Source organism: Diaporthe citri, assembly GCF_014595645.1.
Source record: "Diaporthe citri strain NFHF-8-4 chromosome Unknown scaffold_1, whole genome shotgun sequence".
NCBI classification, from domain to species: Eukaryota; Fungi; Ascomycota; class Sordariomycetes; order Diaporthales; family Diaporthaceae; genus Diaporthe; species Diaporthe citri.
This window is the reverse complement of record NW_025064846.1, coordinates 2,553,101-2,570,485: the sequence shown is the minus strand read 5'-3', so window position 1 is coordinate 2,570,485 and position 17,385 is coordinate 2,553,101. Positions and strand designations below refer to the sequence as shown.

General features: G+C 58.6%; 2 protein-coding genes across 2 annotated transcripts; one reads left to right on the top strand and one right to left on the bottom strand.

Annotated features, from left to right (window-relative positions):
• Positions 1 to 303: 303 nt before the first annotated feature.
• Positions 304 to 2,061, bottom strand: INS49_000657 (uncharacterized protein; the record flags this gene model as incomplete). The annotated part of the gene is made up of 3 exons (XM_043161494.1): positions 304 to 453; positions 515 to 1,852; positions 2,002 to 2,061. 3 exons carry the CDS (start codon positions 2,059 to 2,061, stop codon positions 304 to 306), a joined length of 1,548 nt encoding a protein of 515 aa, XP_043030000.1.
• Positions 2,062 to 15,557: 13,496 nt separating this feature from the next.
• On the top strand, positions 15,558 to 16,160 carry INS49_000656 (uncharacterized protein; the record flags this gene model as incomplete). Its single annotated transcript, XM_043161493.1, has 1 exon — positions 15,558 to 16,160. The coding sequence occupies one exon, from the start codon at positions 15,558 to 15,560 to the stop codon at positions 16,158 to 16,160; it is 603 nt and encodes a 200-aa protein (XP_043029999.1).
• Between the last annotated feature and the right edge of the window lie 1,225 nt (positions 16,161 to 17,385).

Here is a 17,385-nt window from a genome sequence, read left to right as displayed (position 1 = left end):
CAAGGCCCACACCAGGAACGAGGGCAGAATGAAAATGCACAACACTGATCCCAAGCCATTTCAAGCTGTAGGCCGTGAATCATCGCTCCAACAAGTGGCGGGTCTATGCCGTGATGTCAGACCCAGCGAGCCATTGACGAAGTTCGGAGCCAAACAGTCTCTGCTGTGACTATTGGCAAGCCCGCATCTGTGGCGGTCTAGTGCGGTCATGGAAGAGACGTTGCTGCTTGCGCCGCATGGCCGCGGTTGCATAGCGTCGGGCTGATCTTCGGGGAGAAACGAGTGCTCGAATTCTGTCATTTCTCACTTGCGGTTCGATCGACTTTGGCTTCGCTCGAGCAATCGACCAGGTGCTGCGGAATCTTTGCCGACGGGGTGCGTTATCGTATCGAAGTCGTAGTTCTTCAAGACCTGCTCGTATTTTGGGCTCCGCAGGAACTTGGGCACAGAGTCCTTGTGTACAAGTTAGCATCGGCGACGCATGGAACTCGTTGGGGTGCGATATCCGACTTACACTAGCCATAAGCTTGAACACAGCGTTCTGCGCATCCTCAAACAGGGCCGTGACCTCGTGCAGCGTGTCAATCATGGCAACATCTTGGCCCACTGCCTTAGTCATGCGGGTGGCAAGGTTGCTGCGCAGCTGATGGTCGATGTTGAGCTCACAAGGCGAGCCGGGGGCGAGGAACGCGTTGTAGATGCCGTAGGCCTGAGCCATGATCTCCTTGATACCATCCATAGATGTCGACGTTGGGTTCTTCTGGGCTTGTCGGATGGCCTGCTTGCAGCTGCGCACGAACTCGTCCACGTCGATGTAGAATGACAGATTTTCCTCGCAGTGCGTCTCCCTCAGGTTCTCGCGGAAGAGCAATCGAAGCGCGGGATCGCCCAAGATCTTATCCAGCCTCTGGGTGTTGGAGTCGCGAGCAATGCCCGGCCTGATCCCGCCGGATTGCACCTCGCCCTCCGAGCTCCTCCCCCGAGACAATGCGCCGTTGACCAGGTCGTGAGCTCTTGGCGTGAGCGTGTAGATGGCATGCTTTGTGGGTTGGAACAGATGGCTGCCAGGATACTGCGACATGTAGGCCCGATCCTGTTGGATAGCCTCCATGAGCTCGTACTCGACAAACAAACCGGCGACCTCGATGGTCTCCCGTCGATCTACGGTGGTGGAACAGTCCATCAGCCAGTCGGTGGCCGCCTTGCCGGTAAAGGTGTGCTTAAAAGTCTTGCCTCCTACTTTCCGCTCGGCAGCCATCTTGACGCCAGTCAGACCATCGCGGTAATCGCTGAGGGAATCCGAGTCGGCGGAGTTCACGTTGCTCTTGATGTTAAATCCCCCAATGCCGACAAACCTCCGGAAGAGCACCTCGATGGTGCCACGGTCAGTAGTCAGCTTATCCGTCTGGCCTTCTCTTTCCAAGATGACGAGCTGGGGTAATGAGTTGCCGATCAGCTCTGCCACCTGCTTCTGCTGGATACCGTTCCTCGAACAGAAGCGATCCAATATAGAAATGCCCTTGGGTGTCAATTGCCAGACGGAGCCCTTCATGGTGTATACCTGCTGGTACTTGCCGTCGGCGGACTCAATGAAACGTGCTTCCAGGAATCGCTGGCATATCGAGCGGGCCATATCTTTGGCCATGGAGAATGTGGTGGTGGTTGTCGTCGTTACGATTCGGGAAGGATCTTTGGGGTCGGGCATGCGGTTGGATTGGGAGAACTTGAGGGAGCCCAGATTGTTGATGGCATCTTCTGACAGGAAGGTGTGCTCGACCTTGGTCAAGCGCACGCGATGGGCTGAAAGCGGCAGCAGACTGACGATCAGTGTTGCAAAGAGATCCTTGAAGTCCTGCAGGCTGCTGTCAGTCGCCGAATGCGCAGGCCGGGGCGTGCCGCTGCCCCGCGCAGTACAGCAGCAGCAGTGCCGTTGCTGATTACTGGGCTATTTGGGGCACGGCTGGCGGCGGGTAAAAACGAATCAGATTGAAGATAACTCACCTTGGTGAACGGCCTGTCGTCATCCGTCATGCGCAGTAGCCTTGACGATGTTTGATGCATCTTGTTGTCAATTCTCGGCAGGAGAATTGGCGGGGGGTGAGAGGGATCGGTCTCAGAATAGGGTCGCGAGTAAGGGGGATCCTGAGCCGAAAAGGCCTGGCTGATTGGAGACTTGGACCCCGGCTGAGGACTCAGCAGGTTCGAGGACGACGCCGACGACAATGTCGAGGCGGGGCGGTATCTCGAGATCCTGTCGGGTGAGGGCTCGGCGCTAAGGTGGTGTGCAGCAGAGTCGCCGGTGATTGAGAGCCGACTGAGGGATCGCTGGTGGCGGACGGTCTGGTCAGAGATGGTTGCAATGGCACTCTGGGTGCGGTCAATGGCAGAGGCAGCGAATGCGAAAAAGCCGCCTGGTTTCTGGAGCCTCGGGTCTCCTCGGGCAGAGTTGACGGGCGACTGCTGTGGTCGGGATCGCGTGAGCACGACGGAGTCTGGGGCAGGCTCGAGCGGCGAGGATGAAAGAGGAGAAGAAGCAAGCGTCGTTGGAGTGCTGGCGGTGGTGCTGTTAGGACTGACGGCAGGAGGAGGGCGACGCGGATTGCCTTGGTTGGTGGGAGAGGACAAGGACAGGTGTGGTGGTGGTGCCGCTGGAGGTGGGCAGGTGAGGGAGCTCAGGCTGGGGCAGGATGAGGAGGTGGAAACAGAGTGTTGAGGTGAGGCAGAGTTGAAGTTTGAGGAATTATTGTTTGTGTGGGACAATGGATCGTGAAGATAGACTGGGCTTGGGCGGGCAGGAGATGATACGCCGGCAGCCATCTAACAAAGGCAGGAAGGAAGTTAGTAAGAGCGGGTTGGGCCTGGGTCTTGTCTTGTCTTGTCTTGGTCCCGGCGTGGATGGAGCTGGGACTGCTGGTGCTTGGGTAAGAGCGCAGGAGACGGCGGGCAGGACAGGACAGGACAGGACAGTACAGTACGAACGGACTCAGGTGGTAAGGATGATGAGAACAAGGCCGTGGGCAGGGTCAGGGCAGCGAGGATGATGGATGCCACAGATTGGGGGTCATTTGGCGGTGCCAGGCTGGGCCGTGAGCATCAACCACTTCTTGCGCTCTGCACCGTTGTGGTTCCTGTGGTTCCTGGTGGCTCCTCTGCTCTGGTCTGTCCGACTGGTGCTCGGCGAGGGTTGATTGAGCGACGAGAAGGGGTGGGAAAAGAGGAACCGTCGACTCGACCGAGAGCACTTGCAGCTCCATTGGCGGGTGGGAACCGGCCAAGGAATGGGCCAGGCGAGAGGGAGAGGGCGAGAGTGAGTGAGAAAGCACGTACCTATACTACCGCACGGCACTGCACTGTGCTGGGAGAGCCGGGCTGTGCTGGGAGCTGCTGTGGGCTTTGGGCCACTATCCCAGGCCGATAAAAGAAGGGAAAAAATCGAACCACGAGACAGCAGAACCACAACAGGGTACGCACAGCCCTGGGACAGACTCGCAGACGGGGGGGGGGGAGTGCGACGAGAGAGATGTGGAATGGGGAAAACTGAACGGTGAAGAAGCGAGTGGCAGTGGTGGTGGTGGTGATGACTGGAAGAAACGGGCGTGGAATGATGAGACTGACTGGGCCAGGGGGCGACGGAGCAGAAGCAACACACGAAGGTGGGTGGTGTGGTAGGAAGGCAAAGCAGGCAGTTTACGCACCCAATGTCTCCCTCTCAGATTGTCAATTGCCAGGCAATTAAACCGAAAGCGTCCGGCGGATGGGGATGGGATGGCGGATTGGACTGGGCTGGACTGGACGCTGGCTGAATTCGAGGTGCGTACGGTAGGTAGCAACGAGACCGAGTAGCAATTGTAGATTGGAGCGACAATGGCAGAAAATGACAAGTGACGAGTTGACGGGCGGGTGACGGGGGTGACGAGTGACGAGGCGAACCACGCGGGAACAGGCAGCGAGAGAGAGAGAGAGAGGGTCTCACACACGCTCACAACACCATGCCATGCCCATGCTCATCAATGAAGGCAAAGCAGAAAGAAGCCAGCAGCAGCAGCATGCGATCAAGAGCAACGGTAGACAGAGCGCGAGAGACGGTGGGCCGCGGGGTTGGGTACACTACGCTACGTATCTACGTACTGTGTGTACAGTATGGAGAGGAAAAATCGGCACGACAGGGGAGACTCCCGGGAGCCATGTGCTAGAAGCTGCGGAGGATGGGCAATGTGATGGAAGGGGGGGGTGGGTTTGCTGATGGTGTGGGTGAGAAAAAAAAATAAAAAGCGAGCTGCCGGTCCCACTCAAGGGAGGGCAGGAAAAAAGGAGGACCAGGACATGGGGCGTCATTGCATCAGGGTGCCGCATCGCATGGCACATGGGGCCATTCGGGCGGGGTATCTGGTACTGTACAGGTTGCACAGTGTTGCACACACCGTCTATACTCGCACCAGGGCAGCTGCGACATCTAAAAGGTACGACACAGTTGCAGTTCTTTTGCTCGGTACGAGAGAGAGGGGGAAGGGGAGGGGGGCGAGAAAGAACACCCCCCCCCAGGCTGTCACCCATCTAAACCCGTTCGGGCCAGCAGGGCTACTACACCCCAGGCAACCCCCGGCTAGGCTCCCAGAAGCACAAGATCGGCCCTCGGCACAGCTCTTTTTGCTAAGACTTGCAGGACGTCAACCAGATAGATCCAGGCAGAGGAGGCAAAGGCAGGCAGGCTGTGGATCACGAAGTCCGCCCTGCAGTACAGGATATGCTCAGTCAAGACGAACCGGCGATGAAACGGATTCCACATAACAACATGGTGAGCGTCGCTATTGCCGGCAAGGTGTTGGTCCCTTGCATGACTGATCAATGAATGAGAGAGTGAGTGGGTGAGTGGGTGATGAACTATCAAGCTCCTCCTAGACAAAGACCCCCGCGTATGCCGTCCGTACGCATTGGGCCACGACCGGCCACGACATTGCCCAGAAAGGAAAGCAGGCCATCCAGCCATCACCAGCTCTGGGCTCGAACGCCTTCGGAGGGCAGCGGGAGGGCGGAGTAACATGATCCCCCAACCCACGAGCTGTGGTACCCTGGCCCGTCCATTCATGGGCGGTTCTTCTCCTCTCGGGTCCCGATCAAGGAGAGAACCTGAGACATCCAGCACAGCAAAGACGCCTCGCCGCAAACAGAACAGAAACACGGCCTCTTCCAAATCGTTATTTTTATCGGCGTCCAAAATAAACACGTCTCAACCCCGCCAGTCCATTGGACCGTCACTGCGTTCAGCTCGGCCGGCCGAGGGGGCGACGACCTGTCAACCCGGGCTGTTGGCCCCCCGGTTTTCCCTGTACTGTACTTTCCCATCCACAGCCGCAAAACCACACCTGGTGCAACTGCTACTGCTGCTTGCTTGCTTGCTTGCTTGCTGCTGACGGAGCGGGCACCACCACCAACGGGCAAGATCTCCCCACCACCAACCCCCCGGCTCTGAGACCACGTGGGATTCTTGTTGGCGGGCTGAAACAAAATAGGGAAGAGAAGAGCCAACTGGTCGAGATGCGTCTGTGCAAGCACATCGCATCATAGGGCGGGACGAGGTTCATTGGAGCGCGCATGCTCCCGAAACGCCTTCCACCTGCCTTTGCCACATGGGGCCCATGATCAGGCCCTCTGCCTTGCCTTGCCGATCAGCACAGCCCAGAAGCAGACCAAGTAGCAACAACAACAGCCACAAGTTCCGCCCTGCGCGGTCCCTTTGGTCAGCAACCTCGCTCCGGCCAACGGAGCATTGGGGGCCGGGGAGGCGAAAGCCACGCGCGACCGGGTTGCATGCGAGTAACCAACCCAACATCATCTGTATGCGGGTTCCTTGCAAGCAAGGAAAAAATGACGAAGAGAAAAAATAACAGCGGGCGCAGATCATCGTGAGCAAAGCCCGGACGACCAGTCTTTTGATCCCATCTCAGGGAGCGTCTGAAACAGGCGTCTGAAAGCACGTGTTTGTTCAGCTGCCGGCAACAACACCGGAGTTAAGAAGAAGAAGAGAGAAAAAAGGAAAAAAAAAAAAAAAAAAAAATACTGCTTCGCCGGGCTGGCCTGGCTGGTATAGTTTCTGACGGACCTCACGGTCGTGGCCAGTTTGCCAGGGCTGGCTGGCGCAATGTGTACAAACGAGACGTGGGCCAAGGTGCAGGACAGCAAGGCGTGTCGGAGGGGGTGAGATCCTGCCGGGTGTGCCATGTGTTTGCCGGGTGCGCCCTTCGCCAATGGCACGATGATGCGGGATGCGGTGTTGGCGGAGGGGGGAGGGTGGGCAAGGCAAGCAAGCCACCTAGGTAGCTAGCTGCCTGCGCTACTGTAACGAAAAAGTCCTCCCTGTGAAGACTACCACAGTACGTGTGTGTACTTCCAGAGACGGGGGGGTGGTTGATTGGTCGCCCTTCTCTTTTGGATGGGTGTGGTGGGTAGGTGGCAGCACGACAGGGTCGGCAGGATCTGCACATGGCCTCAGGGATCTCGTCCACGAGGCAAGCCGCGACACGGATTTGCTTGTGCGAGCTCGTTGGCCTTGAGGGCCCAGCCCCTGCAGCTGTGCATTGCTGCTGGTGCTACTGTGCGTGGTGGGAGAAACGCTTCGTCTCCTCTTTTTCCTTTTTTTTGCGCCTTTATTTTTCTCTTTATCTTTAATTCTCGTTGCTTCTTCCCGCTGTTGTTGATGTTGCGGCTGCTGCTGCCGCCCCAATCATCGTCAATCCGAACTCCGTCCTGTGGCCGCCCGTCTCATCCCCTTTTTTTTTATCCTCCGGTTTCAGCAAAACGCTCCAACACATGGCCCTGGCTTGGCGTGGCGCCTTCGCATGATGCTGCCCCACCTCGTGCCCTCAAGTCATGTTGGTTGCCTGCTGTCAAGGCTGCTGACTCCCTAACGCGTGCCACCCCCGGCAAATACTGTTGCCTCGGGCAGACATCTTGGGCCCGTCCAAGATGATACTTGGTGCCCGGCGCGCTGGTGACAATCGAGGAATCGCAGCCGGATCTCGGGCATAGCTGACTGCCTGAATAATGCAGCTTGTCCCCGTGCTACCGTAATCTGCTGGGCCGATGTTCGGTATTTCCCTGATTCACATCAAATCCTCGGCTTAGTCAGGAATCGGTCAGCGCCGGCTTGCACGCGCTTCCTTTTTTTACGTGCCCAGCCTGTGGGATGGGAAATGACATACATGGTGGCGGTTCTATTTTTTCCCTCGTGAGGCGTGCACGGCGGCTGTTGAAAAATTACAGAGTGCGCAGCACGTAACAGCATTTACTGTACTGGGATATTTTTTCGCCCCATGGCAATCTAGCCGGAAATGGATCCTTGGAGCGGTGTGCCCAGGAAGTGCAGCACCGCGTCCGAGATGGGAATAAAAGAGGCTCCCGTTATGTCCGGCCACATGTCAAAACGCGGGCACGTCTGGACCGGCAAGGAGGAGACGCTGGGTTGTGGGAAACTGCTCCGTATACACATGGCCACAGTGCTGTAGCGCTAGACGACAATAGTAACGAGCTCGGCAGCATCGCGCGGCAAGAGGCGCGTGCTGCACGGTGTGTAGAGGCCCAGCCGCAAGCAGCGACACAGGCCTGGCTGAACATTTCCTCCCGGGGTATCTCCCCCCTTGGCCTTGGGTCCATTGGTCCCTGGGTTCCTTTTCATCAGAAAGAACGGCAGATGCGAACCTGGAGTGACACAAGACCAGCAGCAACCGGCGGAAAACCACGTGTGGATGCGCACCTCTCCGCAGATCAGCGGCAGGCTCACCAAGAGCCGCAGTGGCGGTGAACCCGTTGGCATCGTCCCTGCATGGGCCGTCCAGCCAGCCAGCCAGCCAGCCAGCCTAGCCCAAGCCCAGTCGTTCAAAAGTCTCTGTGCGCACAAACGGGCGGCAGAACGACACCAGCGAACGAACGATCGAACGCCTGCCCTGGGGCCAACGGGATTCGGCGAAAGCGTTCTGGAATCTCTAGGGCATTAGACGCCTGTTCCTTGCATTCGGCAAGGCAAGGCTGGCGATCTCCCATCTCCTCGTCACCCGTCAATCTACTTCTCCCGTCGCCTTGACCGATAAGCCCACAACAGCAGGACTTCACCGAGACGGCGCGCTCCAGCAGCAGCAGCAACGCGTGGGCCTGGGCGCGTGAGGGCGCGCCACCGCCCGCACTGTGGCCTTCTGTGGGTTCTCTGGCCATATGTTCACGGGACAAGGGGGGGGGTTTTGGTTTTGTGCCTGGGCGCGCCGACACCGTGTCAAAATCTCACACGCGACACACGAAAGACCCGCTCTCCAGCCACCCAAGCATCAAGGAACGCCAACCGTGCTGCTCACGTGTGATGTGAGGCAAAACATCCGGCACTACACTAGGAACCCCCCCCCCCTTCATGCCCCCCTCTGACATGGAAGGAAGCTCCAGTGAATGTTCCAAGGCCCCTTCTAGAAGGCGTCTGGAAGGGGCTCTTTTCGAAGAAACTGGGGCCAGCCCACGGGACACGAACACCCGAACGACGTTCGCGCCGGCGAGCCGTGGGTCCCTCTGTGTCGCATTTTCTGGAGTGATGTGCGAACTGGGCGATGACGCAGGTTCGGGGCCCGCGCTGACTCGCTTTGGACGTGACCTGGTGACGCCGGGCGATGATGTGGCAGGCGACCCCGGATCATAGGGGGCGTGTTTTTAAAATATTTTTATTTTTCATTTTTCAACCGGGTTTGAAATCATCAGACAATGTCCAGTGCTCGCTAGGAAAGTTTATGTCTTGGATGGTTGCAGAGCGCACCGGGCTTGAGTTGCCCAAAAGACTGGTGCAGCCGGATCCTAGGGGAACTAATACGGTGCTGCGCAAAAGTGGTACGCCAGCTAATATAACGTGTGGTTCGTATTGTTACATCTGACACAACTAGTCAAGTTATTAGACTAGGTACGCGTATGTGTAAGCAGACATTCTGCTATTTGACGATGCTACCGTTGCCGCCGGCCGAGGTTCGGCATGCCTCGGGCGTGTCGCGCTTTTGGCGACGGAGACACGGCGAGAGCTCTACAACTGACAGCAGACTACGCACTTAGATCTGGGATTTAAAACCGATCTGGTGGTGGCGTCAACCAACAAGCCTCCTTCGAATCTTCCCCATGTGGCGATATTATTAGCTCTACCGGTTAAAGTTTTCGCGTGCCAGCCCTGTGGGCTCGGTTATGCCATGCTCTCCGTGCCTGGGGCCTGGGTCCGGTGTGTATGTATCTATGTCGCACAACAAGATTTGCAGGAACATCGGGCACGAACAGGGTCAGGAGACGAAGGGTCCGCGAAACTGACGACATATCGCGTACGCGCATGGTTGCCCGTCTAGCTTCGTAGGGCCGAGAACCCAAGCTGTCATCAGATTATCATGGTGAGATACCCCGAATCTGCGTTGCAGCCCGGGGACCCACACTCGGCGACCCCGTATTGTTGAGGAAAAAAAGGGACTGCACGTGTAGATATGATGCCCTGTCAGCCTGGATGGAGTGTTGTGTTTTCATTGCCGGGTAAAAAGACCATCATGGATGTGCTGTCTATCTGTGTTTGCCATGTCTGTCGACCGATATCTGCCACATGGGTGATTAAATTACCTGTGTCGCAGCGGGGCCGACACTGTGCAGCTTGTGTTGTGTAAATCCGGAAACACACACACGAGGATAACGCCTGTCCAGCCCGTAGTATCCGTGTCCAACTCAAAAATCATAGCCCCGGGGCATCACCTGTCCCTTCGCCCGTCCAGGTTGTCGTCGTGGGAAATTGAGCGCAACTGAATTCTCAGCCCTCACATGAATGAGCAGGATCATGTTTCACCCTCTAGTCCAGTTTGACACTGCGTCAAGCCAGGGAAGGGGCCTGTTCACGCCGGAGGCATGTCTGCCCTCAGCGCCTCTCGCGCGCACCTAGCCGAGCCCATGTTGGCATCCCAATCTCCTTTTCCCACGTGGGTTTTTAAGTCCCGAGAGACCCGTGAGGCGAATCCACTAATACTGACATCGATCTGATCCTGATCCTGATCCTGATCCTGAACGGGACCGCCCTTGTTGGTGTGTGGCTTGTCGCGTGGAGGACAAGATCTGTGACAGTCAAGCCAGACGCTGCACAAGTACGTATTACAAGTATACAGCTACTTGCCAAAGATGCTATGATTGGGTGGATGAAGACACAGATCAATTATATCGCTCCAAGTCTAGAAGGCACACAGACGCAGACGGACATAGTCGACGCCAAATACAGTCATGAGGGTCGGATCTCGCCACAGCCACCTACTCATTACCGGAGCAGGGAGGTGTATTTCAGGGCTGACAGGGCTTCCGGCCGCTTCACTGTGTTTTTTTTTTTTTTTTTTTTTTTTTTTTTTGAAGCCGGCTTTAAGACGGCCTAGCAGGGCATCTAATCATACTGTGATACTGTACAGCTGTACAAGTGTGCAATAGGTGCACTGGAGCTTCCCGCCCACCGCCTCTGCCAAGATTGAACCTTGAATCTGACGAGCCTCCACTCAGAGAGATGAACTCGCCCTCAGGCTTCAGCTGAAGGACCCCGGACGCCGGCAGCCTGCCTGCTGAGCCTCCGTCACGACAGCGTCAAACAGCAAGAAGCAAAACCCACAAGGCTGTAATTCATCGGCGCAGGGAGCCAATCTGTGGCAGAGGAGGCCACAAATCCCGAAATGACGCCCACATAGATCATGCGGAGAGGGAGGACCACGCCACACCCTGCTCCAGCCCCTGGTCCGTCCAGTGTCCGTTTTGGCCCCCTTCAGGACCTTCACCCAGGGACCACCTCATCAGAGGGCGGGCGGGACACGGGCGTGTTCGAAATAGACAACCGAGACCGACGGCCACCTCACCGACGCCGCTGCCGGATTCCAGCCAGCCACCTCGGGGGCGCGTCAGTGCGGAGCTCGCACGCAGGAGATACGATGGCCGAAACGGGATCGACACGTGTTCCTCGAAGGATCAATACCCTTTTCGCATCAATCTCGACCAAGGGCGGACGGCGTGTTCCGCACTCACCATGGCCGACCCCCCTCCTTCTCGCACTCGCGAAGCACGGTACACAGTACAGCTGCGGAGACCGGGTGGGAAAAGGGACTGTGCAGAGCTAGTGCTGACAGCGATAACCCCCCCCCCAACCCCCCAAACTCCCCCCTACTCCGCTTTGCATTCACAGGCAGGCAGGCACCCTCTGCTACACTACAGGCTACAGCACATGCGGTAGGCTGCAGGCTGGTCTGGCTTGACTGTGGCAGATCTGCCCCCCCCCCCTCGATTGCCCAATCTCCACTGACTCGGGGGAAAAGAAAGAGGAGAGGAACGTGCGCGAAGGAAGCATGGCAAAGTGGGGCTGCCACGTGGTAGATTCGAAGCCACGTTCCGCTGTTTCACTTCGCTTTTTTTCTTCATCTACCTGCCAAACACCTTGTTCTGCTCTGTCCGCTACTGTGGACTAGCCTGGCAGAATGGCAAGCCTTGCACGCCTGGTCCCTCTCCCTTCCGCGTCGTGGCTGGGCGCCGGTGACTTGGCGGTGGACTGAAGTCTTGCATCTCACGTGGCAGACCAGCCAGTCCAGTCGGCCAAGCTCCCGCTTCGTCCGGCCTCCCCCTTCCCCCAAGGAAATGCGCGCTGCGACGCTGGTTGGGGGAATAGTAATCAGATCAGCGTGCGGGACTCGTATCTGTGGGTGAATGGCTAGGCCCTGCCCCTCTGGAGCACTGTCAAATCGACGGCGCGCCGATAGTCGTGGGCCGATCAAGTCCCGGAACGCCGGACCACTGCCCATGTCTCCCGTCCGACGAGCTCACTGGCCCCAGGCGGCAAGGGCATGAGCCCATATGATAATAAATGCTGTTCCATATCGGCCGGGGTCGCTGCGAATCAGACCTGCATATCTGGAGCTATCAGCCTGCTAGCTGTCTTTGACACTCGCTGTTTTAGCCTGGGGTGCCTGAAATGCTCTTTTGACGGCATCGCCCACAGGGTTTGGCCTGGTCCGAGAGAGGCACCATCAGCCAAGCTACTACCATCGCGGGGTTCAGTCCGCACATGGGACGCCGAGAGTCACCTCGCCACCGACCGTGGTGGGTGAGGCGCTCACCTACCTACCTGCCCGCCTCTCCTCATCAACAGGGCAGCAGAAGAAGCAGTCGTGCTGACTGACCCGGGTGTCGCGGGTGAGACGCCGCAGTCTCTCCGTTCCCTTCATCATGGCGTGCATGCATGCAGGCCTGCCTGGCTGCCACGCTGCCTTTCCTACCTGCCGACAGCGGCTCCCTAATGCACATACAAGGAACACACCCGCCGGGGCAGAACGGGAAAAACGCCTCGCCAGTATTGCTTATGCAGATCCTCTTCACCGCACATGGTTTGAGGTGGCACAAACCAGCATATGCTGCATCGGACGCGTCGCAGCAGGATTGGCAGGACGGTCGCATACCGTGCAACTGGGCCCGCAAGCACCCCTCCAGGGGATCAGACCTGACGGGGACCAACAACAAAATCCACCAACAAAAATGCGACAGGGCGAACGCGCGCACACGCAGTCACACTCAGTCCAGTGCTTGCCCAGGCGGGCGGGCCGCGTTGATGATCTGGTCGGTCCGGCAATGTCGAGAAGAGGACCCCTGGGGTGTCCATCTCAGATGTCTCGGATCCCCCCAGCCGATCGCCAAAGCATATCTCGACTCCTTCAGCTGCAGCCTTGCGGCCCTCCCTCTCATTCGTGATATCCCACATGGTCGCATGGTCTACGGTAGCAGCAGCAGTCCACCCGCCCCTCCCCCCGTCCCCTCTTCCGCTCCTCCCATACACACGCGCGCACACACGCCTCCAATCCCAGTCCCAACGGACAGCAAAACCACACATACATCCTACCACAGCTCCACGGCTTGCCGCTTTCGGAACTCCCGCCAGTTGCTGCATTGCTGCTTGCTGCATGCAAGAGACATGCGAAACGCGCCAGCCCGAGACCTGGCTGCTCCACAGAGCGAGCGAGCTGCCTCGTTGCTGCCCTCTCTGATTAATTGCGGCCCAGGGCACAGGAGACCAACATCCCCCCCCCCCAAACCAGCCGCAGCGTTGCTTGCCGGCTCACATCCGCGAGCCGGTCTGCGGACGCGAGGTCGCACGGCAGGCGCAAGGTTTTCACTGCTGCCGTACGCCTGCACGGTGAGAGGGGAGGTGGAGGTCGTGCGATGTGATCTGGCGCAGGCAGCCTGGGTTGTCCGGGGGGTTCCCAACTGTGTGTGTCGCAGGCCAATATCAAAAACGTGGGCAGCCTGTCGTCCTTGCACCCTGTGCTGCGTGTGACGGGTCACACCGTCTACCGAACGCGTGATAACCGTTCTTGTGTGCTCGTGTGTGCGCGCGCGCGCGCGTGTATGTGTTTGCAGCAGCTGGCGAAGTGGCTGGGTGGTTGCCTCCAGATCCTCTCTTCCTTGTTGTCCCCAGCGGCCGTAAGTAGTAATGCCTCGCTGGGTGGTGTGTCTGTGTGGTGGGAAGGCTGTGAGCGAGGCTGACGTCGCAAGAGCGTTGCCCGGCTTGTGAGTGTGAGCGGTGGTTTCCATCGCCGGGCCCGCGGTTAACTGCCCGGCTGATTCTCTCTGGGCTCGGCTGTGCTCCCGCTCGTCCTGACGTTGCACTCGGCCTGAAGCTGTGGGTGGATCTCGCGACGCCAGCGCACAGACCCCTGCGGTGGTAAATGTTTGCCCGCACCAAAGCACGGTCTGGACAACGACGGCCTCGACCTCTGTCGAGGATCGCATTACTGTGCGCATGACAGGGGGGGCCGTTCCTCCCAGATGGCAGGACTTAGTCATGCTTTCATGGGCAGCCGGCAGCCCCGCGAGTCAGGCAGACGACGTGCCCTCATCCGACGACGTCTTGGCGCTGCTGCAGTCCGGCTAGAGGAGGGTCTACCGTCTAAGGCCGAAGCTGTCGGGCACGGCGTTCTCGACGGTCAGAGTTTGACTGATATCATGGGGTTCCCTTGACCGTTCTGGACTTCTGACGCCCGGCCGGCCTGTCCCCCAACTGCTCCATGCACGGCTTTCCGCGGACGGGGCTGACCGAACCAGCCTGTACGTCCGATACTATACCGTACGGACAGCCGGTGTCGACGAGCCCGGGCAGGCCTTTTGGGGGAGCAGCAGGTTGTTCCCACCCTGGGATTGGCACGCCGCACCGTTCCGTGGTCCAGAGTCAAGACGGTGCACCCTTTTCGGCCACCGTCCGAGCAGGCAATTAGCGCATCTATATCCGCTTCAGCAAAAGCTGAGACTAGAGCCCCGAAGTCTTTGCCAATAGATGATGCCAGGTGGGATCATCGTATGAGCAGACACTCTTATAAGTGGGACATAATCCACGGCCAAAGGGGGGCAGTGGCTTGCGGCGACCAGGAGCCGGCCTCGAGGGGGGGGGGGGGCCACAACCGCAGCTCTATAGCAACTGGCCGTGGGCGATATTACTGCTTACCTCCAGTACAGCACTCTCAACCAGGACAGTGCGTGGAGACACAGACGTCGACCAAGGATGGAGTTTTGAGTAAAAGCTGATGCAGCAACTGTCCATTTTGCGTGGTTGGCACGTCTCGCCAGAACCTGTCTGGTCCAATTGTGGGGCAGCCCCAGTCCAGCATCTTTGCCTAGGTTCACGATGGTTTCCGGCAGACAACGATCTGGCTGGATGGGATGGGCCCGATTCGAAGACCAAGATTCCCAACCCCGACGCTTACAAAGCTCTCGGAGCCTATCATCAGGATGTCAACCCAGATGGGAAAGTCTACCGCCCACATGCGAAGTGCCGACGATGGAGGGCCACAAGCTTTGGAGGGGCGCGCCTATGTCAAGTGACTGCTGGGAACAAGATGCTGCGCTGCGTACGCCTTCTCCTCACTCCTCGCGCGACAAGGTAGCCAGGGCCTGTCTCCGGAGTATAGCCTCAGCTACGCCGTCTCACCTTGACCGTCGTCCCATCTTCCCCTTGCTCTGCCAGCTCTGGGGGCGTGAGTGACACATTGGGCCACCTTCAGGCACCTACCAAGCCTTATACCGCACTCCTCCACATTCCGCTTTGGGCACTTACACGCCCACTTCCAGCCTTCCATTGCAAGGCTTCGGAGACCAGGACTGGGCCCGCCTTGTGGGAAGCAACATACCACAGCTTGCCGGGATTCTGACTTGCCTCTCTAATCATTCGAGCTGCAAGGCGGCCTGATCAGCAATTCGGTGTGAAGCAAGAGGAGCATCAAGCAGGGTTTGCTACATCATACGCACAGCTTGGAGGGGGCGAGCTTGATGAACACGAAACAAGTTATGCCACCGCCGACCAGGATCTCCGCTTTCCAACGGCACCCAAGGCCAGATGCGTACGCCCATCGCCTCCGCCTCACGCAAGGCTCCCACAGCCTTATCGGGACACCTACCAGGCTTTACCCGTCCAGATCGCCCGATGACGCGGGCAACAAGAGCGTGATTCCACAATCGAGTCAACCCTCCACCACACCAGAAGCCGAGCTGGATACATTTTTAAGATGAGCGACCGCAGCACCCGGCGCAACCCGAGGAAGAAGTCCCGGTACGAATCAAGCTCAGACGACGGCCACTCAGCAATCTGCTCCGAGAAGGGCGGCGACAGCGACAGCGGCGGGAGCTACGCCCCAGCCAGCACGGCCTCGTCGCGGAGGCGGTCCAGCTCGCGGTCCCATCACCATTCACACCACCACCGCGACCACTCCCGCTCCTCGCACCGCAGCCACTCCCACAGGCACCACCAGCGGTCCCACCGGCACAGCCACCACCACCACCGCCGCCAGAAGCTGCTGGGCCCGGCCGAGGATGGCGAGAAGGCGCACGACGGCGGAATGGCCCTCGCGGTCCGGGAGGACTACCAGGTGCAGACGGTCCCGCGCGCACACCACCGTGGCGACGATTCGGACGACGGGGAGGAGGTCTACGACCACCGGCCCAAGCCGCTCTCGCACCGCGGCCACAGCCACGCGGGCGTTAGTAGCGCCGGCGGTCGCGGCGGGGCGCGGGCCCAGCAGGCCAGCGACGCGGACAAGGGCTTCTTCATGGCTGCCGCGGCGCTAGCCGTCTCGTTGATCATTTGCTGCGGCGAGGCGGATAATGACTGAGGGGGGTGGGGGTCAGGGGGTGCCAGATGCTTTATTCAAAGAGCGAATAAAAGGGGGGGGGTTGGTTGGGGGGAGGTGATGAATGGGATATCTGCACGCGCTCCGGTGACCCTGTGTGGTCTGCCAATGCGAGGTGGTGTAGATATCTCCTGACCCCTTCCCCTCTTCTCCCGGTCGCCGCCCACCAACTCCCTTGGGTAAGTGGGCATGGACGCCCACGGCCTGTGGAGCGCAGTTACGCCCGGGTCTCTCCCATCCGCAAGCGGTCCGTCTACCCCTTGACGGTCTCGTCGACGGCCTGGACTTTAATGCGGATGGCCACGCGAGGTGGAGATCCTGACACGCCGTTGGTTCCTTACAAGCCCGAGCTAGATACGAGGCCCGCTTGGTTTTGGCGCCGCGGCTGGGGCTGGAACGGGAAGGCGGGCGGGCTGGACGACTCCTTGTGCACTGTGACCGCGCTGAGAGAGTGATCTTCTTCAGCTGGCTCGGATTGTCAGCGAGGTACGGGGCCTGATTCAGGTGGATGGCGTGCGAGACACCATGGATGGGGGCCATGTGGCACGCCACGTGGGATTCGCACAGGGGAGTGTTGGCGGCTGAGGAGTCGATGATGTTGGAAGGTCATGGGCTGCACATGTGGAGGGGGGTTTCCTGTCTGGGAGGTGATCAGGACAACGCCTGTCCCGCCAGAGATGGTGAGAAAGTTGTGTCCAATGCCTCCGACTGCCTCCTCAACCCACCAGCCGTCTGTCTGATGGGATATTGGTTTCGAATTGTCCTCTGAGCCGAACGATCGCACTGCATCTATCATACAACACTTTATGAGTGTCCTCACTATCGCTGTTTGGCCCGAAGCTAGAGATATATTCTTGACTTTGCGAATATCATGGGGCTATGTCTGCCTGCGCCTCAAGTCCGGTCATTCATGCCTGGCCTAGGACAGTATCTTTCCCTTCTGTACAGGCCAGAAACGGACGTAGTGCTCCCGTTATTCTCACCAGACCTCTGCGTCACGTCACGTAGTCGCATTATTGCACGCTTGGGGATGATCCGCATTTTACCGCACAACTCTAATCCCCGTACATACACATATATATACACACATACATAGATATACCACAGACGCGCGCTCCCCACAATACATGCCGGGCAAGCACGCGAGGGGGACAACCAAGCCTCGAGCCCTCCCACAGTACCCGCTTCGGGCGGTGGTGGGCACATG